Here is a 24147-nt window from a genome sequence, read left to right as displayed (position 1 = left end):
TCTGGAGTAGGTACCCACAATTTAATAAACAAGGTGAGATAAACTGACTTCGAATGTTACTTAAGGAAACTAAAGCAGCAGATGAAAATCACATACCTGTAATGAGTAGACTCTGTTAGTATGCCCTTGCAGTGTGTGCAGACAGGTCTCTGTCTCTGGATCCCACACTTTGACCATAAAATCATATGCACCACTTACAACCCTTCTGCCATCATATTGAACGCACCGAACTGCAGCTACGTGGCCCATCAGAACGTGTAAACACTGGCCCGTCTCTATGTCCCAAACTCTCAGGGTAGCATCTCGAGACCCACTCACCACTCTGGAGAAACAAGAAGACCCCTCCTGTACTTAGCATTGGACACAAAAGTATTACAACAATAGACTTGGGCATAAATCAGTTATGGGTTTTAACTTGAGACATTAGATAGCATTAGTCCACTACCCACCAAAGATCCAGTCTGCCCGTTTATTAAGAGTCAAAAATGACTTCAGTGTTTTTCCTTCCCCGCTTTACTTACCTCCTCAGGATTTATTTGATATAATCAGCAATCAGTATTTAAAAAGGCACTTCATTCCTGAACAGCAGAATGATGATGCCATGAGAAAGCATGTGGACTCTTGTATCTGTCTATGAAAGCTTATGAATATGCTGAGCTCCAGTCAGTGCTAGGAGCATTCTGTTTTAATGACTGAGTTAACTATAACAATTAAGCAAAGAAGATCTTTAGAAGTTTTAGTAAAGTAACAGTTATTCTGCTGATTCTTTTCAGTTTAAACTTTTTAAGGCTTTTTTAGGCAAGAACAGAAATGAGAATGAATTAATATTAATGGAACTGATAAAGATAAAACCTCATCATTCTTCAAAAAAGAAGGAAAGCAACCAACAGGCACTCTGTCAGCAGCTCCGTACCACAGCCAAGTAAAGGAGCTTTGCCAGCATTCGTTGCCTGGATCAAGACATGGTTTACTATTGCAGGAATTATGATATAATCAGTTAAAATGTAAAGAAAAGACTGCAGTGACGATACTTAAACAGTCATTCTGTAAAATGACTACAAGTTTGTGGCACTGACAAAAAGGTGAAATTATTCAGAGTGTGGGAGACTGGTTCACAGTGTAACAAAGAACTAGTTTTGAAATAACACAGAATGTGACTTTATAAAGTACATGACTCAATTTCTGTTCTTTAATTAGCACTCTTGTGCTTTTGCTTCTATAAATCATCTCCTTCCTTGTGTTGATTTATGTAGTTTAGGTTGAATGCTTCACCTGGTTTGTATTTCACCCCATCTTGCATGAGCTACTGAAGTTTAGCAAGCATTTGCTGTGAACGCAAGTGTAAATTACAGGCTGAACTATGGCTGTAGCTTTGGACAAAGCCTTACCTTTTCTCATGGAGATGCATGCAGCGCACAGTGGAGGTGTGTCCGTACAAGGTGTGTATGCATTCTCCAGTCTCAGCATTCCAGACTTTCAGCGTTCGGTCTGTAGATCCACTGATGATGATATTGTCCCTCATCTGTGATGACCAGACTCCGCCTGTGTGCCCAACCAGCGTTCTCAAACACTGAAAAGAGATATTTTGCTTAGTTACCCTTTTGACAGAGTTAAATGGAAACTTAAGAAAAAGCAATCTAGGAGGTAACAGCAGTCTCTCACAGGAAGAGCCAGAAAAACCCCTGGAGAGTGCTTTGTGATTGAACAAAAAAAAATCCCATCTTTTAGAAATGCTCATCAAATTTCTCTCTGTGTTGTTGGTACTTCAACTAGAAGGAATTTTCCCTATAATCTGCCCCTTGATAAACTAAACTGTCTTTCCAAATTTCTCAACACAGGGCATGTTTTACAGCCTTGAATCATTTTCCTGGCATTTTTCTGAGTCACTGCAGGTTTTCTATTAGGTTTTTGAAGCATAAGTGTTACAACTGGAGAGAGCATTCACTTTGTAGCTTTACCACCAATCCATAAACCATATACTCTTACTGTATTTTTCTGTTTATCAGAGAAACATGGCATTCTATAACCCTTAGCTGCAGCATCAATACTGCCAAATCCTGTTTCAAACCTTTTTCAGACTTTACTGTTGGCCTGGAGAGAATCTCACACTACTTAAGCACAGCCTACCTTCTTTGATCCCAAATGTATGACACGATTTCTCACCACGCAGAGACAGTGTTTGCTCACACCTACTTCTAGAAAACCTCCGTCACTCTGGAACAATGACTTGTCTCCATGTCTCAGCCTGTATTCCTCACAAGTAATGACTCTATATGCTTTCTCACCAGGCTGCAATAAGTGCTAATTAGCACAGACAAGAAGAGATCCTTGCGAGACCCCTCTAGAAAGATACTCCAGGAAGATTCTGCATTTAAATTAACAACATGAGCTCTATAATTACTCACTTTCTAACCCATTTAAGTATGTGACATGTTGATTTTTGCATTGTTCTATTTTCTTCAATCGTGTCATGGGGATACAGTCTTGCAGTGCACATAGCCATCTACTGCTGCACTATGATTTCTATCAGTCAAACCTGTAACTGCATGAGAAAAGAGGTCAAGACAGTTTGATGATCTCTTTTTCTGTAATCTAATGCTAAGTGGTATTAATTGCTGTGGCCTCCCTTTAACTGTTAGTTGACTCCTCCTGCTATAGTCTGGTATGTTTTTATCTGAGATAATGTATCCTAAATACCCCACCTTTCAGTTTACTCCATTTAAATACTGAAATATTTCAGCTTTCTGCCATCCTTTGGATCTTCTCCTGGTGCTCGTACCTTTTGAAAAAACACCAATTCTACCCCACCGGTAACTTTAGAAAAAAATCATCCAATTCAGACTGTCTGGATCAACTGTAATAAGAAAAACCATAACTCTGGTAGTTGCTTAACATCCTAGTGAGTTTGTACTGAAATGAAGTGTTCTGTTATCACTGCATGCTGTATTTCCATCACATGAATCTTCTCCCAAAATAAATATTTTTTCTGCATCAGTGATAGTATACTAATTTCTGTTGTTAATATCCTGTTCTAACATCCTTGAAAATACCTTACTCTTTTGCTATACATAGATTTCCTGTTCGTTAACATTTTTTACCAGTCTTCTGCAATTCCTGGCTCTAGCTTAATTCAGTGCTATCAAATCCATCTTGCTCAGTTCATAGCTGTTATTCACTTTTACAGCTCCTGGATTTTTTTAAATCTCAACCGATTTGCTCATATTTTAAGAAATCATCCTTCAGCAAGAACACAGAATCCTTATTTTGGGCTTTACATCTGTCAGGGGAATTATTTAGTCATGTTCATTTGCACAAACCAACCTTTAGGGTTTTTTATTAATTCTTCAGCATCAGTAAGCATGAGGGGCTGATACAGCACTCTTCCATCTTTCATATGCAATTTCTGGCTCTCTTAAAAGTTTGGGGTAAACAGTCACACTAGGATTTGTAATTACTTTCAAAAAATAACTGAACAGGAATTGTTAAGTCATGCTACTATGATCAATTTGATGTATTTAAAGGAACATTTTGCTTTTGAGAGGGTGATATGTAACAAAAGAAGTATTTTTCAGTTGGGTTTAAGCTCCCTTTTCAATTAAAAAATGTAAATTTCAAAATGGGTTCCTTCATTAGACAGTTTGTTGCAGGGAAGCCAACAGAGGCAGGGTGAGGCTGCCCATGGCTTTTAATTTTATTCTTCCCCACAGTAGTATTTACAGTCCTGTCAAGGATCTTCTAGGCATGCAAAGACAAATGTTTAACACATTCAGCTTCCACTGTGATAAAGTGGATACCTTTTACATCTTAAACATGTTACATCCTCAATAGCTGTCCTGTTGTTCACCTAACTATGGCATTAAAACAAAGCTAAGTACATACAATACAAGTCTAGAAAGAAAAAGTACTGTTTCCCCGAGGCCGTTTCTGTATCCTTGGAGCATGGTCAGCCAGTCACCTTAAACCAAAAATACTGTGTGCTGAGTAGCTGGCTGCGATGTTCTAACATGAGTGAAATGTTCAGTACTGTCTTTTTGATTGCACATATTGTTTTGCTTCCCTGAGCCAAAATTAAATTATTGAAGCTTATTAAATTCTTGCCTGAGCTGGATCTAATTTAATAGGAAATATTTAAACCTAAAGCAAGTTACTAGGTTTTGGTTTTTTTTTTTTTTTTGGTGGCTCAGCAATATAGTAGCTTAGAAAGAAAAACAAATTGTGTGTTTGAAATCAGAGCCAGTAAGGTGAACAGTCCATTTCAGTAACTTGAAAACAACAGAAAGAATGCTGGGAGACAAGTGAGAAAGGGAGATCCAGAGGGGGAAAAGCAGGCTAAATTAAGCTTTAAGGAAGATGAAGTAACGTATCTGTCGGAATTCTTTAGAATCCATGTCACAAACGACTCGGCAAGAATATCCAGGAGAACAAGGATCTATGCCAACAGTAACATGAGCAGCATGGCAATTTCACATCAAGGTGACTTTTTTCAAACTAGACTAGTTTCTGTGTAGGAAAATATGACCTAAATGTTTACCGGTACTTTTTCCAATGCTTGCACCAGACAGCACTGAAGACCACCCTGCAGCATGCTCTGATGGCGCAGCAGCATTTTTGCCATACCAGTGCTCTACCTGCGGCTCATTTCCTGAGGAACTGAGCACACTAACCGGCTTACCTTGCCTGTAACCGCTGACCACACTTTCAGCGTGTTGTCGTCAGAGCCGCTCACTATTCGGTTCCCGCAGAACTGAAGGCATGTGATCACATGGTCATCATGGCCCTTGAGCACCTGGCGATAAAGAACATGAAAAGGTACAGTCACAACTTAACACAGGAGGTTAGAGAGAAGCAGGAGGAACAAAGTGCTCTCCCCATTCATGAATTATAAAATGCTAGAGTTGCTTCAGTAATAATAAGGCCCCTTAGTCCCATGTGTCAAGTCTAATTTGCCACCAGCTGGGACCAAAGAAGGTATTTTCCTTCTCTCATGGAGTGATACTGCATTGCTTAGCAAGCGCGCCACCATTACTGCAAGCCTCCTAAGAGTACCAGGAAAAATCACTAATAAAAGTAGGCTGAATTAGTACCTGGACATTGCCCAATTCCCCTGCAGTTATTCCATCTCTTTATTTTTCAGCTGAGTTACTTTTACCTTTGAAGAGTTCTTTCAATCTTGGAACAAAAAGGATGGGGCTGTGGTATTTGCTGCATACTTGTATTGCAGTGGTCAAGACTGACTATATCTACTTTTTTTCCTTCCCAGCCAAGCATTGTAATCTATTAAATGCCAGGCAGCACTAAGTCAAAAACTAGAAAACCGTTAACTCAATTAAACACAAACAAAAGCACTAATTTACTGTGCTGGCAATGGGGATTGGAATGTTGCTTTAGAGAGGTGTGATTTTCATTGCTTGATTTGGGAAAAACTGCAATTTACAGTATATTTTACTGCAATACAGCAAGAAGAACCCTTATCAGAACACACAGGATGAGGAATTTTTTATTTAAGTTCTCTGAACACTTTTCAAGATGTTCATCGATGATGTGAAATGGGCATTTGGATAATGCCTGAGGCTGTAATTTTCATAATAATTCCAAGATAACTTGATGTGGCATATCAAGGCAAGAAACAGAGAGCCGTTGCCAGAGATGTACATAAGTCACGGACAAATAAACAGCAGGCAAGAGCCATGGGTTTTCCAGGGGAATCTTTTTGTTCTGATTTTATTATTTTGTTGTACAGTCCTCAGCAAAAAACAGGCAGATCTAAAACCTTCAGAGGCAAGGAATGTGGGTTTCCCTCACAGTTCTCACTGCTTATTCAATACCAGGTTTGATCAGATGCTTAAAAATCTTAACATGGAATGAAGTTATTGTCTTGTGCTGCTCAATTTAGAATATGATGTATAAAAATAAAACATGAAATGATCACACAATAGCTGTGGAGCATTTTTATGTTGAGACATGGCCCAGCTCTACAAATATATACATATATAAGTATTTATATATATTACATATGTGTGTGCATGTTTAAATATAAGTATGTCCCATCAAGTTTCTGAGATTATCTGTCTCAGAGACTGGCATATTTATAGGAATTCATTACCTTATACAGGAATTTTTCAAACAGCAGTGAAAGAACTCTGCTGTATTAAGAGTCATGTTTCCATTTGCTAATGTGGTGCCCAGAAATTAATTTAAACCCAGGGTAAGCTAAAATACAAAGTTGATTTTTTTTTCTGTAACAAAAATTGCTTTTTGTGCATGCATAGTCTGGCTTGTCCAAAGGAAACAAAACAGAAAACCCCAAGGCAAACCTATGAGTTGATCCCACTTTGTTCGTGGCACCACGCACACAGCTCAGAAACTCACCTTAGGGGATTTAAGTTCTCCTCGCCGCCAGTTGGTATCAATCCTGTGCTGTCTAATGTAGGCGCTTTTCCACGGACTGTGTATGAAGCCTGGTTTTATTACTTTCCTCCTCTTGATATGTAATGGTTCATCAATACCTAAAACAAATTTTAACAAAGGGGGGAAGGAGGAGAGATGAGGCCACCCCAAAGAAAACAACTTCTCTTCCTCCCAAGGCTTCATTCCATACTGCAGTGACATACCAACCTCCTGCACGCTGATATTTGCCCTGTGTGTCAGCAACACCATCCTGCTCCTCAGCCCTTCATACTACATCTTTCCTTGTTGTTTAAGCTTAATCATTACTGTAATCATGGCTAGAAATGCTCCAGTTTATCATTCCTTGCTGGCAACCTACCAGCTCGGTTCTGGATCCCCCTTTCTGAGGCAGTGTAGCAGGATACTGCCTTTTTCAAATGGGTGTTGCCCAACAAACACCATAACGGCTCGTACGCTTGTTTTGGAACCCTTCTGAAAGTAAACCTTTCTGTCTGCGGCCACCCATCTTCACTGCCTTTGAGTTCACTATGAGTCTTGGTATTAGTGAGCTTTTAATTCTTTTCTTGATTTGAAAGGCTGTGTGCTTCTGGCATTGTCCTCTCTCCCGGCTGGAATTTAAGTCCAGCTCTGTCCTTTCTGAACTGACATGTAGGCAGCAGTGCGTTCTTTTAGCCTCGCTACTACAGAGACTTTTTTTTCTTACAGTTCTCTCACTCATCTCTCTCTTTTCTCCTCCACAGAGCAACTCTCTCCGCTGCATCTCATTACTACCAAGAGTCTTGTCTTCTGCCAGTATGTGGATTTCACTCTTCTGCCTTTGGCCCCTTCTCTGGTGTCCCCATCTGCAAGCCTGGAATTAACAGTTCCTTCATGTGACTGAGCACCTACCTCACTGAGTCTAACCAGCCTACAACACTGTGGTGTTTGCCTGTGCTCTCATGCCTGCCCATATTTATTATTACTTTTAAGCTCACAAATGCAGGCTTGTTCCCCTCTTAACCTTCTCCTTTTCCCTCATTCTGTCCTCCTAATGCATTTTCACTGAAAAGTGTTAAGAGAAGAATCTTTAGAGATTTAAGAGGTTAGACACCTGGTTTCCATTGCAAAGTAAAATTAATTGATTTAGATGCCTTTACAAATAACCACCTACATTCACACTGTCATGGTCTTTAAAGCCTTTGCATTGACCTCTCACAAGTTCTTGCCCCCATACTCTGATGCAGCCTGGACAGTCCCTAAATTTGCCTTTGTCCAAGAAGGGTACTGCTCTGCGATCCCATACATGTGCTCTGCCGCCAGAACAGACTCCTTGTTCAGGTAATTAATTCTCCTTAAAAATAAAAGCTTACATTCTTCCTGGGCTCAAATACCTGGTTACTCTCCTAGGAGCCTTTTCTTGCCCATTCCTACTACTGCTGAACCACCCTAATCTGGCACAAGCAGGCAATACCGAGCAGGCTTATGAACTGTGTGTCTCTTACTAAACTGTGAAGTCAACACCTTTTTCCCCCGCCGTGTGCCATTTCTCTGTTAATTTCTCTACAAACAACATGAAATTACAGCATCCCAACCACCAGCACAGTTTGTCCTCCATGTTATGTACAAACTGCAAGACTATACTCCTAGCTTTTTTTTACATCTTGGCTCTTACTTGCTTTGGTTATATTTTGAATATAAATAACCCTTAAAAAGCAAAAATATTTCTATTTTTAAAACATGCACCTAGTATACTTTATACATAGGATCCTCAAAATGAATTCTAATTTCACTTCTAGTACTCCATGGATTATTTCTGCTTCCTACTTTCAACAGAGATCTGTACCAGGTAGCTCAAAGCATCAATAGCAGTAAATTTAAAATCACACCAATTGCCTTCATATAACTTTATGGTTATGTAAATGAACTGCACTTTCTATGACAGCAACACTTTGACCATTACATCCATCTTGTTGCTCAGCCTTACCCTCCTCTTTGCATTTCTCTCTCCAGAGAAGATTATCTTCAGCCAGAATTCTCCAGTAACGACATGTCTGGGCTGCCTGCAGAAGGTCCCTGGGTTCCAGGAATGACAGCACATACAGTGCCAGCTGTGAAAAAGAGAGAGAAAGTGTATTTTCTGCCTTGCTTTTGGAAGAAAAAGTGAACTACTGCAAGTATGATCACACATCAGGGGCTGAAATACAGAAAATTGAAATGATAAATTATTAAACAGTCTCAGAACCGTAACAGAGCTACAGTTTATTCCGGTGGGCACATGGAAGTGTAAAATCATCTGAAGTAACTGGATCCATACAGATCACACTAGAAATGATTCTTGTATTTGCAAGAATGTAGATGTCACCTGAAATCACTATTATCTTTTTTTCAAATGTAATCCAAATTACTTTGAAGCATTAACAGAATTATTGCTAAAATAATGTTATTTTAGCTAACAAGTATACCAGAAGTTATTCTGAGAGTTTAACTAGAAAACACAACACTGACCATGTGAGCAAATAGGAAAGTGCAGTCTGATGAGTAACGTCAGTCAGTAAGAGCCTAATTACAGGAAAAATAACAGCTACCTGCACCCACATTCAGAAGCACAGTGCAGCTGTAGGAAGCGCAGCATTACCTCCCCCTCATTTCCTGACCTGAGCACAAATGCACCCCTGAGCAGTGCTACAGGGGGTTTGGGGACTGGGATGCAGGAGGACTGAAGCATCACTTCAGTACTGTACTCGTGACATTACCAAAAACATATGGGAGATCCCAACAAGCACCAGAAGAAAAACAAAAGATGAACTTTTCCGTGTGACAGGATTAAAGGTTATTGGGAGAGCTGACTGAGCTAAGCCATGTAATGCCCACGACAAACTCCCCAAAATCTACACAAATATCTCAAGATGTACCAAAGTCTTAAATGGGGCAGGGGCATCTAAAACACAATCCAAAACACAGGGATAGCTATCATTAAAGGTAGGATGACCAAATAGAGCTTTTCTACTTGACAGCGACAATGTATGTCTGCAGTCATGAAGAATGAAAGTGTAAGATCAGGGAAGTCCCTTCCATGGCTAAAAACTCTGCAGAAACACCAATACTGATAAAAAGGGATGCAGAGAACTACTTGCATGCTGAAACAGCGGGGTCTTTGTCATTAACTAATAGGATGTAAAACTGGATGATCTGATTTCACTGACAGGTTTTGCTTCTGCTTGACATATCTTTCTGTGTTTAGGATTTTGTATTTAATTTTTAGCTCAAGTTATGATGCATATAAACAGAATCTGCCCTTCAATGCAGCACACACTGGAATTCAATAAGGAAGCCATAACGATAGGATGTTGACCTCAGCAGATTTTTGACCTTATTATGTGAGAAACATTTACTTTCAGTAATCTAGACCAGCCAGTGACCGAGAAGGAAATAAAAATTCAGTATGCCAGAACTGTTTGCATTCTGACCACACACACACACCTTGTTTGCAGGTCATCACCTGCAGCTCATGTTGAGCACGTAGGACTCCGCATTTGAGGGACCTGTGTCTTAAGTTATGCATTAGATCCCATATACACCCTGGGTCTTAAACCTGAGGAATCTTTCTTCTGTCCCTACTCAGGGAGTCAGCATTTAGGATCAGGTGTAAGGCTCTCTATTACAAGAGCAACTGTACCCATCCTTTGAGACTTTTTGTCTTAACTCCTGGCACATAAAATTATTTAGTAAGTGGTGTTTCCTAACACGCATCAGATAGTCCTTTCCATTTCTGATGGATGTTCCTTAACTGACAGCAGAGTTTGTCTGAATATCACGTGTCCTGTCTATACAGATGTGGATGCTTGCTAAGATGGTGTTAATTAAAACCTGTGAGCCAACTGATTCTTTAACAAGTTACATATGGGTGACATTTATTTTAGACTGTATTTATCTAAATTGTCATCAAGGGTCAACACAGCCCACAGTTGACTTTAAGATTAGCAGTGCATGGAAGATGATGTCCCTTTGTCTCAGCTCATAGATCTAGTTCTAAGAAAACTTCAGGTGGCAAAGATCTGACCTTTGACTCCACTGTATTTAGGACTACTCTCCGCTGGAGCGTTAATAATACCCAATAATAAACAGTCTCTTGCCTTTTCCTTCACACACACACAGAGCACCAAGAAAAATGGCTGATTTCAGCTAAACTCCTAATCTGTTGCTTTCTAGACCTGGTTTTCACAAACAAGTAATTTCAATAATTATTTCTAAAGTCTCAGCAAGAAAGCAGGAGTATTCATTTCAGATTAATTGTTTAGATTGCATGCTTTCTCAGGAGGAAAGCAAACATTTTCTTGGTTATTCAGCTATTAAGTTACTGTCCTTGCATTGCTGAAAACGTTTTCGAAGGAAAGCTCTCCTGTCCAAATCATCTTCTCCTCCTGGTTTGCATCCAATGGCACTGCAGGTAACTACAGATGTTAACGCGGAGCGACAACTCAAGGGAGCATGTTTTCCCAGGATGCTGGCTTTGACAGGGAAGCCTGTTTGCAGAATTACTGACCCCAGCAACTTGTTCTTGCCCCCACAGCTCAGTTCGTCACCCCCTGCTGCAGCCGGCATCTGCAGCTGGGGACAGCATCACTTAGGAGATCAGGGTGAAGAATGAGCTTCAAAAAGGAGAGGAGATGGTGGAGTTAGCTCAATGGGGTTTTTTGTTTAACTTGGTTCATTTTGGTGACAGTGACGGAGGGTTAGGAAGCAAAGATTATTTAAGCCAGCTTCACTGGTGAAGCCAGCCTTTCATGCAGCTACTATGCACCTGACAATATTCTGGGGTCAAGTAAAAACACTAAAAATAAACAAACTAAACACAAGTAACTTACAATGGAGTCAAGAAATGTAAGTGAGAATGAAAGTTTTACAGCTAAATAGCTTACCTTTTCTGTGAAGAAATTCCTAAAACTGAAATAAATACATGATCATCAGTTACAGCCTAACTAGATCACTGCTTGTACTTGAATTAGTTTTGCCACTACATCACACAAAGACACCTGAGTTACAGTTATCAATTCTGTATTAAATTTTCAGCTTTCATAGATGCAGAAGTGACAAAGCATCTTCTGTTTTCTCAAAGTATGAGGCCTGGCTGCCTTCTTCCACCTCTGAACTAAGGCTAGTTTGGGCAGCTTCTCTAGAAACATGGCAACCATGCAGAGGTCTTCCTGAACTCTTCTCCTCCCCCTGCGTCCTTCCCATTTATGAAGGAGGCTGCAACACGAAGTGCTTCTGTAAATACTAATTTCATGTCATGTGTCCTAAGTTAATACTTGTTGTGTAAATTGCTTCCAACCCTTACAAATGCCAACCAGCAAGGGAAGGCTGTGACACCCCCTGATTCGTGAAGATATGACAGCATATAAAAGGTAAGAAGGGTCTTACACATCTAAGTATTCAAAAATAGGACATATACCAGAAAAAATGTCAAGAAACAGAGATACAGAACAGACTTCTGGTAATAAGACTATGTCAAAGACAGCAACCAAATACTAGCACCAGAATATCTTTTCAGAACTTCCTTTGTAACCTGTTAGTAACTGAAGACTTACAAAGACTTCAGCCCTTACGAAAATTTCCACATGGAAAACCCAACATGCAGTAGATCTGGAAAAAGAAAATACACTTTCTCCCATTCCAAGTAACAAACCAATTTCCAATTCCCTACAATCAATCAAAGCTAGAACTACCATTTCAAAATTAAATACATTCATTTAATAATTGTAGCAAACTGCGTTTGCAAACTTTCATATCTATCCTCATGTTCTAGTTGTGAGGACATAAAGAATTACTATTCTGCGGACATCATTTAGTGACACACGCTGAAATCTAAATTTTAGTTTCTCTTTAACCTGATACTACGTGACCTCATTTGCAGTAACAGATTTACTGTAACACATCTGCTTAATTAGGGTTTGCCTTTATCCTTGGTGAGAAGTGCTCTTCTGGGTTTACTTTTGGTTTTTTTGGTAGAGATTTTAGGGCTCGGTTTGTTTAAAATAAATTTAAAGATAATACTAACAAACCCCCTCACCACCACTTAAAGCATTAAACAGTAACACGCTTACAGAACAATGTGCAAAAGGTCTTGCATCCAGAGGAAATGCTTGTGTGTGCATGCACTAACAGATTTAGTTCTCAAAAAGAAAAAAGCACAATCAGCCCAATTAAGATACAGAGGTATTTTTAAAGCTACTGGGATTTCGTTCAAAGGTATTTCCAGGTTATTTTGTATTTCCAGGTATCTAAATGCCTATCAAGAGGTAAAAGTATGGTCATCTGAAATTGCAGTAGCCATGTTACAACAGTGTACCAAACTGTGGATCTCTAACACCAGTTTAGATCGCTACACCGGCAAATCTGAGTGCCATAATTAGCAAGGAAGTTTTTAAAAGGTGGCAGCTGATGCACTGCATTGTCTGGCATTAAACTGTATTTCTCACCTCTTTTGGGAGCAAGGAAATGAAGTCTCTTTGGAACTGGGGCTCTATCACTTGCATCATGTGTTTTACTTGTGTTGGTTCACAACTATCAATGAGTTCATCTAAAGCAAGTAATTTCTCTGGTCCACTCCAGCTCTGCAAGGAAAAAAAAAAAAGAAAGAAACAATAAGGTCAGTTTAACACACTAGTTTGGTTTATATTAGTAAGTGCTGTCGCTTTGCCAAGAAGGCAAGTTAAGTTTCCTCATCGACCTATAGACAAGCATATAAAAAAGCCAGGAAGATAAATGCTCATGTTAATTACACAAAAATGAGAAGCTCATCAACACAGAATATTCAAAATTACTGCATTGATTCATAAGCTAAGAAAGGATTTGTTATACACACAGATACAGATTAGCAATTAAACAGATAATAATATTTAATAATAATAATTAAATTAATTAAGCTTCTTTTGAAGTTGATGAAATCTACACATGCATTACTGACAATGAAGGGGTTGCAATAGAACACATTCCCTCTCCGTCTCTCTCCACTGTGCATTCAGTGAGATGACAACTTCTAACCTTTCTGTTTTACCTGCTAGGCCAAAAAGTTTAAATGAAACGAGAGGAAAAAGAAACTTTCTCTAGAAGTACATTAGCTTACTGCCTGCTTATTACTATGCTGTGTCCCTAAGTGACAATGCTGTAATTTCAGAATCCTGGCTATAAACCAACGTGTATTTTGTAAGTATCAATTTACACTTGAATAAACAGGGAATTTCGATTGGTAATTTTCTTACTTCACATTTTTACTAATGGGCACCATAAAATGTGAAGATGTTAATAAGGCACTCATCTGAGAGCAGAGCAGATCAGCAGCAGCATTTGTAGAAAAAAAATTAATGACAATATACTGCATTTATGAAAAGCAAGTCTTAAACTCATCTGTGCTCATCAAAAAGTTTTGATTTGCTATGTGAAAACAACTTAAAGAAAAAACCAATTTCTACAGGAAAAAACAACAGCCACCACTAAGTGATGTAGCAACAGAATTAGAGCATGAATAAAGCCTTAGAGAGAAAATGAGACATAACATTTTTTGAAAGCAGATTCACATTCATACTCTTGCATGTCTTCTAGAGTGACATTTACAAGTAAATTAGCACATACAAATGATATTGTAGTTATGGTAAGAGGCTAACTGAAATGAAAAAGAAAAAAGGCAAGATACCTTACAATTAAGATTTCTGTATTAATCTGCCATGTATCTCAGGACCTTTGTTGCTCATGCTCTAAACTTCTGTTCTCTGGCTTTGATTCTGACAATCAGCTCTGGTCTCCACAATACTACAATGTTCGTATATTGTGAAGTTTCTGCAGAACGCTGAGGCAAGTGAAGGAGAAGGCAGAATTTTTGAAAGCAAACACCAAGCAGATAAATAGCTGGCTTTACTTATGTAGAAAGATCATCATGTTGCATCATTTCTCTCTAATCAAAATGACAAAATACTCTGAATGTCAGGAGAAGTGTCATTTGCACACACAATGACCCATCCGACTTTCACAGAATCATAGAATGGTTTGGGTTGGAATGGACCTGAAAGCTCATCCAGTTCCAACCCCCCTGCCCCGGGCAGGGACACCTTCCACTAGAGCAGGTTGCTCCAAGCCCCTGTGTCCAACCTGGTCTTGAACACTGCCAGGGATGGGGCAGCCACAGCTTCTCTGGGCAACCTGTGCCAGTGTCCCACCACCCTCACAGTAAAGGATTTTTTCTAATGTCTAATCTAACTTTCCCCTCTGTCAGTTTAAAGCCATTCCCCCCTGTCCTGTCACTACATGCCCTTGTAAAAAGTCCCTCTCCAGCATTCTTATAGGCCCCTTTTAGATACTAGAAGGCTGCTCTAAGGTCTCCACAGAACCTTCTCTTCTCCAGGCTGAATAACCCCAACTCTCTCAGCCTGTCTTCGTATCGGAGGTGCTCCAGCCCTCAGATCATCTCCGTGGCCCTTCTCTGGACTTGCTCAAGCAGGTGACCCCATTCCAGCAGGGCAGTGAAAGCAGCTTTGAGCTACCCTAATGACAGAGCAAGCACCTGCTGGGGTGGCTGTGAGCAGGCAGGGAGTGTGTAGCTGCTTGCGCATCCCAGCTACATGCTCTCGCTCCACAGCAAATGCGTGGACAGATATAGCCACCCTATAGCCCACCCTAACAGAGGAATGGAGGGGAAAGGAAGTTCCTATGGCCTGAGCCTTTCTGCACACTGTTGGCAACTGTAAAATGGTCTAAGTGGGCAAGAAAATATTCCCCATCCATGTGAGTGTGCAGACTGTCACCATCTGAGATGACAGTTTTCTTTCATATCCAATACCTCAGAATATTAAAAAGAAACAAGAATGTCTCAGCATAAATTGCGGCAGTGCTGTTATAAACAGCTTTTATTATAAATTTCTTTCAATAGAAACATTTGCCTCACAGAGCGGCTCTCCATAAATCATGCACTGTAGAGCTGTTTATCTCACCAACTTTCCCACTGCTGTTTGTTTCATTAACCCAGAGCTTAGCTGGTGTTAGGTACAAACGTTTGCAATCTATAATCTCATCTGTCAGCTGTGTTTGAATTTAAGAGAATTTTAAAAAAGGGAAAGTAATACCTGTGCTACTTCTTTATAATATAAATTTCCAAGGTCAGTCTTCCCTTAATTTATAAGCAGCGACATTTATTAAATTAGAACAACTCAACCTGAAGAGCATTGTTTTTTGCAGTGGCAAACACTGCTCGCAGTTATGAACATGTTATTGATTAATAATTTCACTGTGTGCTATCTTCATCTGTAACTCTCAGACATCTCTGGGTTTAAAATAAAATACAGATCTGAACAGAAAAGGGAAAACATTCAAAAATGGGGAAGAGATGCTAATGAATAAAAGCAGTATCCTCTTTCATCTGCCCATTCATCATTAGGGGGTGGCTACAGGCAGCTTCCTAAGGCTCTTTTTCAACAATCAGCTGCTACGAAATATTTTCTCTAGGACATTGTCCCCTTAGTCTTTCACTTAAGCAAACAAACCTCCAGCTATAGTCGGTAAGGGGTCTCTGAGGGAAATGCTTGGCATGGAAAATTGGGATGTAGCCTTGCCAGATGAATACAACTGTTTGTGTTAACGAAGGCAAGACTAGTAAATTACTGTTTCTGGGTCCCATGGCTTGATCCGTTTGCAAAAAAAAAAATATGCATCTAGCACATGGAGCAGAGGGCAAGAAACACCTTTGTGGCTTCAATGAGAAACAACAGTGAATGAATGCTGTGGAAGAGGAAAAAAAGAAAGTAAATGTGTGCCAAACAGTTTGCAAAGTTTCAAACATTGCAGATGAGCAGACACTTGTGAGGCACGTAGCGCTCTTCCCTCACGTTTATTCAGGGAGATGTTTACTTGTCAGCCAAGGCTCTTTGGCTGGTTCATACAATTTCTTCATTCCATTGTGCAGTTGCTGCAACCATGGCACTACCCATCCCCTCCTCTTCCCCTTTGCTATTATGGTTAAATAATCCTTCCTTTCTTTTCAGGCATGCAAAACTTTATTATCAATATGAACAACAACTTTGCTGCTTCTACAACTTCCACCTCATCCCTCCTGTCTGACCTGCCACCTATCCTTTCATCACCTCCTCCTTCTGCACCCCTACTCTTCCATGACCTATGCTTTCCTATTGCACAGCTCTCATCTGTTAGCTCCAATTTGTACAATTACAGTTTGTAGCAATTACATGCTTTTTCTATGATAAGTATATTTAGAACACCTATTTTAAAGGGTTTCATTTCAGCGTGCTGTTCTCCGTTACTGAGTTCTGTCAGTGGAGGTCTGTTATTACAGAGACCTGGAGGAAAGGCTCTTCTGGAGGCTGCCTGTCCCCAGCTCTTCCTGAGAACCCTGCCATCCTCTACCTTAAAGGTATCTCAATCCAGATAAAAATAGCACAGAAGCAAAATCCACTGAAAGAAACACCATCTACATCAGCAACCAGTTTGTCACAACAGGGGAGGTTTGGGAGCAGCTGGTGCTGAAGCCCCCACATCAACCCATCTCTTAAGACCTAGCCTAGTCCCTTGGGCTTAACATCCGCACCACATGAGACATGAACCTCTCTAGAGGAGCAGTGACTGGTTCAGACTCACATGTCCTGACTATGGGTTGGACAATGTAGAGTTTCTTCTGAAAGGAGTTTGTGTGTATGGAAACTGCCCTGAGACCTAAAGCAATGGGAAATAAGCAGGGATGTTCAGGAGGTCTACTTTAAGTCTGCACCGTTCCTCTGAACCAAACTGCTAATGGTGATACAGCCAAAAGAGGCACGTAGTTGTAGTGTGAATCTCTCCCATTCTATGCAGGGAGGCTGTACAGAAACACCAAACCCTTGACCTGGCCCCACGAGATACAGAACAGCAAACACCGCAATGATGGTTATGACACAATCTTTACTGCCTGCTTCACGTAAGAGGTGGACTGCTCAGTCGCACATTTATGCATTGATGAGCATCTCTGGAAGAGTAAGAAATGGAGAATGGAAAGCAATTTGGATTTAGATGGCTTAGCCAACTACTTATGTAAAAGCAAGGAACGGTACTCTTGCCAGCCAGAAATGGCAAAAGCATTTTGGACATTATCTAAACTGCTGAGAAAAAGAATGCTTCCAACTGTAGGTAAAATAATAGCATTCACTAGTTACTCAAAGTGATTGCCTGTAGTTGCTGTGTATGGAACAACTTTTCAACATCAATATTCCAAGAAACATATTTTTTTTATCACATTACTTAAATAAAACCCAACGCTCTAAGTATGTGAAATAGAAAAAATGAAGAGAGAACTTATTATATTTAAAGCAGTACTATCTCTGACTGAGCTTAGCATGCAACTGATTTTTCCCCCCCTTATGCCAAGCAATTTGGTGATTTAAAAAAAAATACTATCCTGTTTATTTGTAAAATAAAAGCCCTCAAAAAGATATACCTGGGCACTGAGTTTAAAAGATCCTATAGTGGACATTAAAAAGACCTGAAGCCAACAGCCACTGTGAAACAGAAAAACTAAATGGGCCTTTAAGAAATTAAATGGTTTGAACCTATTAAAATGCTTTTCTACTTTTCTTTCCAGACTAACATTTCATTGAAATCAATATACATCTTCATTTTTAAAGGAAAAGTGCAACTACACTTTCAACTGTTTCTGAATTATTTTGTCACTTTAAAAATGAAAGTCTTAGAACAGCAAAAGATAAACATATAAAAGATAAATTTTTTAAAAACCTTTCAAGACCATCTGAAGTTTTCTTAATATCTGAAGAGTGGTCTTGCTTTTTAATTTTAAAAGATAACATAGAATGATTGAAGGCCAATGTACAAGTGAGAGACCTCCAAATAACTGAGTATCACTTGTTACTGCTCGCTCCTATGCCAAACTACAGTTCTACCTTGAAACAGTATGTGTCCAGCTAACGTGCCCCTGGAAATTTAACTTTAAAATTAATTGGAAGTATACTTTCATATAAAATAAGATGGTGCTATTAAGCACCCTAGCTGGCATACTGTACGTAATGAAGAAAGCGCTCCCATTTCTCTTTCTCTACAGCAAAAACTTTGTATTGCAAGAAAGATTCTACATGTGCCATTTAATTCTGCCCTTTGGGCAGAGCAACCTCCCTTACTTTAAGAATGTGCTTTTATCTTTTGACTGTTTAAGACTTGCCCCTTTCATAAAACTCACGTGGAAAATAAGCACACAGAAAACGAGGTGCCTTGGCATTAGCCAAGGAGATGTAACATTGTGGTACAGCTACATGACTGAAAGCTTTTGGTTCTGAAGCAAGGGACTCTCTTCTGTGAATACAATAAAAACTGCCAGTGACAGAAGTGACCAGCAAGTGTTACTCAGTGATCCTCAGTTATGAGAAAGGCCTCTCTCTCAAGAGTACAGATCAGCGTTTAGGCACTTAGTACTGCAACCAAGTATTTTGAAAAGTCAAAAGTATCTAATCATATGTTTATTACAGTATGGTTTCTACATTACTAACCCCAAATTTAGGACCCTAAGATAATAACAACTGAACTATAGGCAGAATTTCCATGGGCTTATAGACTTCTTTTCCTTATCCTGACCAAACAGCCAATATCATTGCTTTTACTGTCAAGCATGTTGGCACCACTCTCTCAAAACATTTCAACCTTTCATAATCTTTGTTTAAAAAATATTGATAACTAGCAATCTTATGCAAGAAGATACACATTGTAAATTGCAGATAACTATTGTAGCTAAAAATAGCTTTTGCTAGTACAAAGGCTGTTATCTTACAAAATGTTAAAATACAATGTAGTATTAATGTTATCATATATACAAAATACAATCCAAATATGATTCTTAGGAGTTAAAAAAAGACATATTTATATGAACAGTCTTAGATACACCATAATAATTAAATGTGAATATTTTTAAGAAACTGAATGATGTGTACAAGAATATCTTAATTCCAAACTTCTACTGTTTTAAGAAGGCTGTGTAAAAATAAAGAATGAAGGAGTTCTGCATTATTATTTTAATGTTCAAAACTGACAGTGATTGAGATCAATGGTATTCTGTGGCAGCATGAATCAAGCCAAAAGCATGCTTCTGCCTGCAAAATTGTATGCTCGCTACTGTATCTACAATACTGCTCCTATCTTTGCCTGATAAAGTAATGGAAACAATGCCTGTATTAGTTAGTTACTCCTTTAAAAATGTTTTTAGAAGTAACAGTTTATTAATCATGATAGGAAGACATAATATTGGCATTTTTCAAATCAATGACTAGGACTCATCCCTGCTTCCTAAAAACACAACAGCAAAACAGTGCAGTAAAGAGATCTCCACAGTACGGGTTACGGAATAGGAGCAGAGGCCTGCTCCAAGCTGTGTTTGTATTAACACACACAAATCTGACTTAGGTGCTACCTGATTGGTGTCCACACAGATTTCAATTTCAACCTGTGCAAGTGATCCATAGCACTGTCCTTCACACCTTTTCTTTTGTCAGATTAAGTTTTAAGGCATTGCTGAAGGCTGCTGGAAAGATGCAATAAACTTTTTTCCCTGCTCCCTTCAACTGTGTATGCATGCGTACTGGCTGACAGCGTATTCCATATACAAAGATCAGTAAAAACACACACTGAGTTTCCTTTTAATCTATTTTTGCTAAAGTTTTATTTCTATCCTTAGAAGGCAACAGACTTATGACAAATTCAGTGCTATACCTGCGCTGAAGCAAACCATGTGCTAAAGCTTAGCTTGAGGCCATGGAAGCAGCCACTACACGTTGGACAGAGTTTGCAGAAGATGCGAAAGCATCAAATGGGAAGGGTTATTTTGTTAAGAAACCAGAAAAAGCAGTTATTTTTTGTGTGTCCCTACAGTAACTATCTGAAACGGGGAACAACAGTTCCTCAAAAGTTGGTCCCCATTTGTTTTGGCAACAGTCCACAAAATCAATCACAGAGATATTCTGGAATGGATGAGGAGGACTGGCTCTACTGAAGCAACCTTTCAGTTAAATCATGGAGGCAAGCTGCTCCAGGTGTTTATTTCTCTAAGCACTGGTTACCTGAAACATTTTCAGCCATTCCTGAAGGCCCGTCGGTGGCTGCACAGATGTAATGCGGCGACGTTGCTGCCCCTGGCCATTGGCTGCCCTCAGGTCCCCAAAAGTAGTAGGTGTGGCAGAGCATGGCACCAGCCCCGTAGTACTATGGTACAAACAAACAGTGACAGTCACATGTAAAATGTTATTGAAGATTTAGAAGTCTACTGAAGAACAAAAAAATCTAGTGCAGAATTTGCAACTATTACTTAAAACTCCTTAACTTCATGCAAAAGGAGCAACATGAAAAATTGTACTGCTGGTCACTCACGAGGTCAGTTCCCTCACCTTCATAAATCAGTTTCTACCACTGCAGTGCTAATCCTCCAGCTAGGGGGAAAATGGGGACCACCTCTCAAGGCTGAAAAATTACCACTCTGTTAATTGGTCAGCAGGTTGCCACAGAAGATGCAGATTTGTATATTCCTTTCCTTTCCAGAGTATTTCCTTTCCTTTTGAGCTGTGTTGGTGCCTTCTGATGTTTATGGTGATGTAGCAAGCCAGAGTTCAGTCTCACCTGTATGTAAAATGTGCTAGTGCTGCTTCATAACCAAAGAGGAAAAGTATCTATTTTTAGCTCTTATTTTGTTGACAAAGAACTAGTAATATCAAGCAGTTCTAGTAGCTTAGTGGTTTGGAATTGGGCTTTGAAATCCTCTATACAGTCTTTTAAAGTTTTCATGTTGTTGGAGTGACACAGGAGTTAAAGGAGGGGGGGTGAAGTGAAAAGGGAAAAGGAGCCAAAGGTGCTCTCTGAATTACAGTCTGATGTTTTCACTCTGACATGTTAAAAACCAGCTCATTCATACGGGATGGAGCTTTCAGAAGAGCTGGGATTAAGCTGCTATTGTAGGAGTCTAAAGAAATACAGCTGACTGGGTTTTCTTTTTTTTTTACATAACGTAAAGTACTTCATTCACAGCCTATCAAAGTTGTGTTCCCTCGCAGGAGATGCAGAACTCCAGTGGTGTTTGCACAAGCATGAAAATTTTAAATACAATGTGGGACTCCAAAAAACCTTTTGCTTTTGTGTATGATAAATCCAGCTTTTAAGCAGATGTGAGCTTCAGGGTTTTACTGACTTTTCAGTGGCTACAGAAATAGCTTCAAACAATGTAAGTTCATTTTAATATTTATCTCGTCATACTCTACGAATATTTTGCTCCAGTCTTCCTTGTTCTGAAGGACAATCACAGCATGTCCTAGCATTTACCCTAAGTGGTAAAGAAAAGATTGGTTTGAACAGGTTTATTTTTAACTGCTGATTTTACTGAGTAATAAGAGCTGATATAAAAATACTGTTTCACAGATGAAGGATCCTCTCAATGACATTTGTTTACTGGCTTTACCTGTTACATGCAAAGAAAGTTCATCAGGCCTGTCAGTTTTAGAGTGTCTGATCCTAGGGAAAATGGAAAACAAGCAGGTACAGAACTGCATCGTTTGCCTAAATGCTATTTAAATAAAATACAATCAAACAGCTTAAAAGAGAGAGGATCGGATGTTATTTAAGGGTTCTTTTATGCCAATAATAACTCAAAACCCAAACCAGATTAATTTGAAAGTATTCTTAAAATAAAATCTGGGTTTTCAGTTTACTCATTCTCAGCACCTGTAGAGAGATATCTTATCTCTGTACAGGTGCTACAACTTAAGGTCCAAAATAAGGCTCTTAAAATTGACTTATATTGGATCAGAGCAGTATGTAGCCCTGAGCCTGCCCCAGCAGAAGTTACACTTCAATTTCTGCTGTAAACTGGTTCTCAGTCAAAACCAGGATCTAAAACCCTCTTTCCTTTGACCTGAGATTAAACCACAAGATTTTGTGTTCATGCTTTATTTTTCCTGTATGTTTTCATTCCCCTGAAACAGCCAGCCAGGTTTCCGTGGAAGCTGGACAAGTCCAGCGGTTCCTCTGAACCTGACAGATACACTTGACAAAACACATACTTTCTTTGTTCCTGAACTGTTTACCCTTGCGGGAGTGCAGAGAACAGTCTGTCACCTGAAGAACTGGTGGCCAACAAGAGTGTTCTTCCATTAGACTGATTTAGAAACCCAGAGAAGCTACCAACTTGAGACTCGAGGGGGATGTGGAAGCTGCAACACATGCTTCTCAGCAATAAGACATCGCCTGTTTTCCTCTACTGCAGCATTTACATATTTGAAAAGCAACCCTGGAACCTGTTTCCCCACAGTCCTAACTTTTCACTCATCACCTGATAAACCTCTTAAAGGAAGAGAAATAAAACACAAATTACTTTTAAAGAGCCATCAGTGACTGAGCACTACTACTGCGTGTTCAAAAGAAGTAACATCCCCAAACAGTCTGGAGATGCAAGCGCAATGCTTGTGAGAGGGCTGATGCTTCTTACAGGTTATAAACGTAAGACGCGGTGTAAACTCAAACAGGCTGGGAAGCAGTGTGACACCCGAGCACGATTGTTATGGCAACTCCATGGTAAGAACTGCAGTTGTAAGGCGTGCACCCAGGGCCCTGTTCTACCACTGCTGCTCACGTTTAGGAGTGCTTTAGCCCGCAAAGCATCTGACCGGAACAGCAGCAGTTGTTTGGGTGATACGGTACCATTTAGGAGTAGTAAGGAAGCAGACTAGAACCCCTAATGCTTTAGTACTGTGGATAACAAGTACGTGTGTGTTCCTGTTAAGATCAGATGGTCTGCTCTGCCTACATAAATTTCCATTCTCCTATTCCTGTTACCATAGCAAAGTGATACATTTGATCACAGTTTGTAATAGTCTAAGGGTTTATCATTATGTGCCTTTTTAAAAATCTGACTGATTTTATTCCCAGGAATGCTTCAGCCCTCAAAAAGTCTCTAAGTAAATGGGCATGCTATATTTAGAATGAAACACAAACCTCAACTGAAGAAATGCAAGTCTGGCTACTTCATTAAAACTTGTCTTCAGTTCATGTCATTTAAATTAACTAAGCAATATATGAATGCTGATACCACCCCTCCTTTGCTGTACAGTGCTTTAACATTAAGTGAGCCATGAATCAGGCTTAGCAATTGGAAACACAGGATATATGCAAGAATCAGGATCCGGCGATCTCGTATTGCATTTAATTACCTTGTGTATTCTGAGACTTTGCAGGGTTTCTTTCCCAGAGAGAAAGAACGGACCTCGGAGCCATGGTCCAACTTTCTCTTCATCTGCAAGGTGAGGGAAAAGAGTAACAACACGGATTTAGTGACATGAGCAGCTGAACCTACATGTACTTCTGTAAAATTAATCCATTTTTACCTTTTACTTTAATATCAAATTTCAACAAAGTTGACACTCAGAAGATGATTTAAAGCAACATTTTAGTTCCTAGCTTCAACAGTATTTGATACATCTTTTATACAGTGCATGTATATGTTATTACTGGTTTAGTGTTCAAAATCTGTTGGAATTACATTAATTTCCAAATTTCAAATGTGAAAAAGCGTGCAGAACTCTGTGTTGATTTATTTACTAAGCTGTTCTCTCTCTATTCTCCCAGGAGGGGAGGGAAAGAACTAAACTGAACCTCTTCATTCTTTGTGTTCAGGTTCATTGCTAAGTCTCTCATGGAAATGGTTAAATTTTAGGCAGCTTGTCTGCATTATAAACCAAATAGTCA

At 39.5% G+C, this 24147-nt stretch overlaps 1 protein-coding gene and 1 long non-coding RNA gene across 8 annotated transcripts in view; one reads left to right on the top strand and one right to left on the bottom strand.

The window, feature by feature from the left end:
• LOC115610181 overlaps positions 1–10541 on the top strand; it is a 62391-nt gene extending 51850 nt beyond the window's left edge. For 2 of the 5 annotated variants that reach the window (XR_003992144.1, XR_003992145.1), the window contains 3 exons: positions 2289–4809; positions 7149–7725; positions 8398–10541. This is a non-coding gene — a long non-coding RNA (uncharacterized LOC115610181). The remainder of the gene's footprint in view (positions 1–2288; positions 4810–7148; positions 7726–8397) is intronic. The other 3 variants (XR_003992147.1, XR_004389928.1, XR_003992146.1) reach the window with 2 other exon arrangements.
• The window catches only part of FBXW7 (F-box and WD repeat domain containing 7), a 175429-nt gene that overhangs the window by 7479 nt on the left and 143803 nt on the right, over positions 1–24147 (bottom strand). For all 3 annotated transcript variants that reach the window (XM_030491263.1, XM_030491266.1, XM_030491264.1), the window contains 8 exons: positions 23613–23695; positions 20481–20622; positions 12867–13001; positions 8372–8495; positions 6370–6506; positions 4673–4786; positions 1389–1570; positions 97–322 (listed from right to left, as the gene is read on the bottom strand). In XM_030491263.1, coding sequence (XP_030347123.1) covers positions 97–322; positions 1389–1570; positions 4673–4786; positions 6370–6506; positions 8372–8495; positions 12867–13001; positions 20481–20622; positions 23613–23695 — 1143 coding nt within the window. The remainder of the gene's footprint in view (positions 1–96; positions 323–1388; positions 1571–4672; positions 4787–6369; positions 6507–8371; positions 8496–12866; positions 13002–20480; positions 20623–23612; positions 23696–24147) is intronic.

The sequence above is a fragment of the Strigops habroptila genome, chromosome 7, assembly GCF_004027225.2.
Source record: "Strigops habroptila isolate Jane chromosome 7, bStrHab1.2.pri, whole genome shotgun sequence".
NCBI classification, from domain to species: Eukaryota; Metazoa; Chordata; class Aves; order Psittaciformes; family Psittacidae; genus Strigops; species Strigops habroptila.
This window is presented reverse-complemented; position numbering and strand designations above follow the sequence as displayed.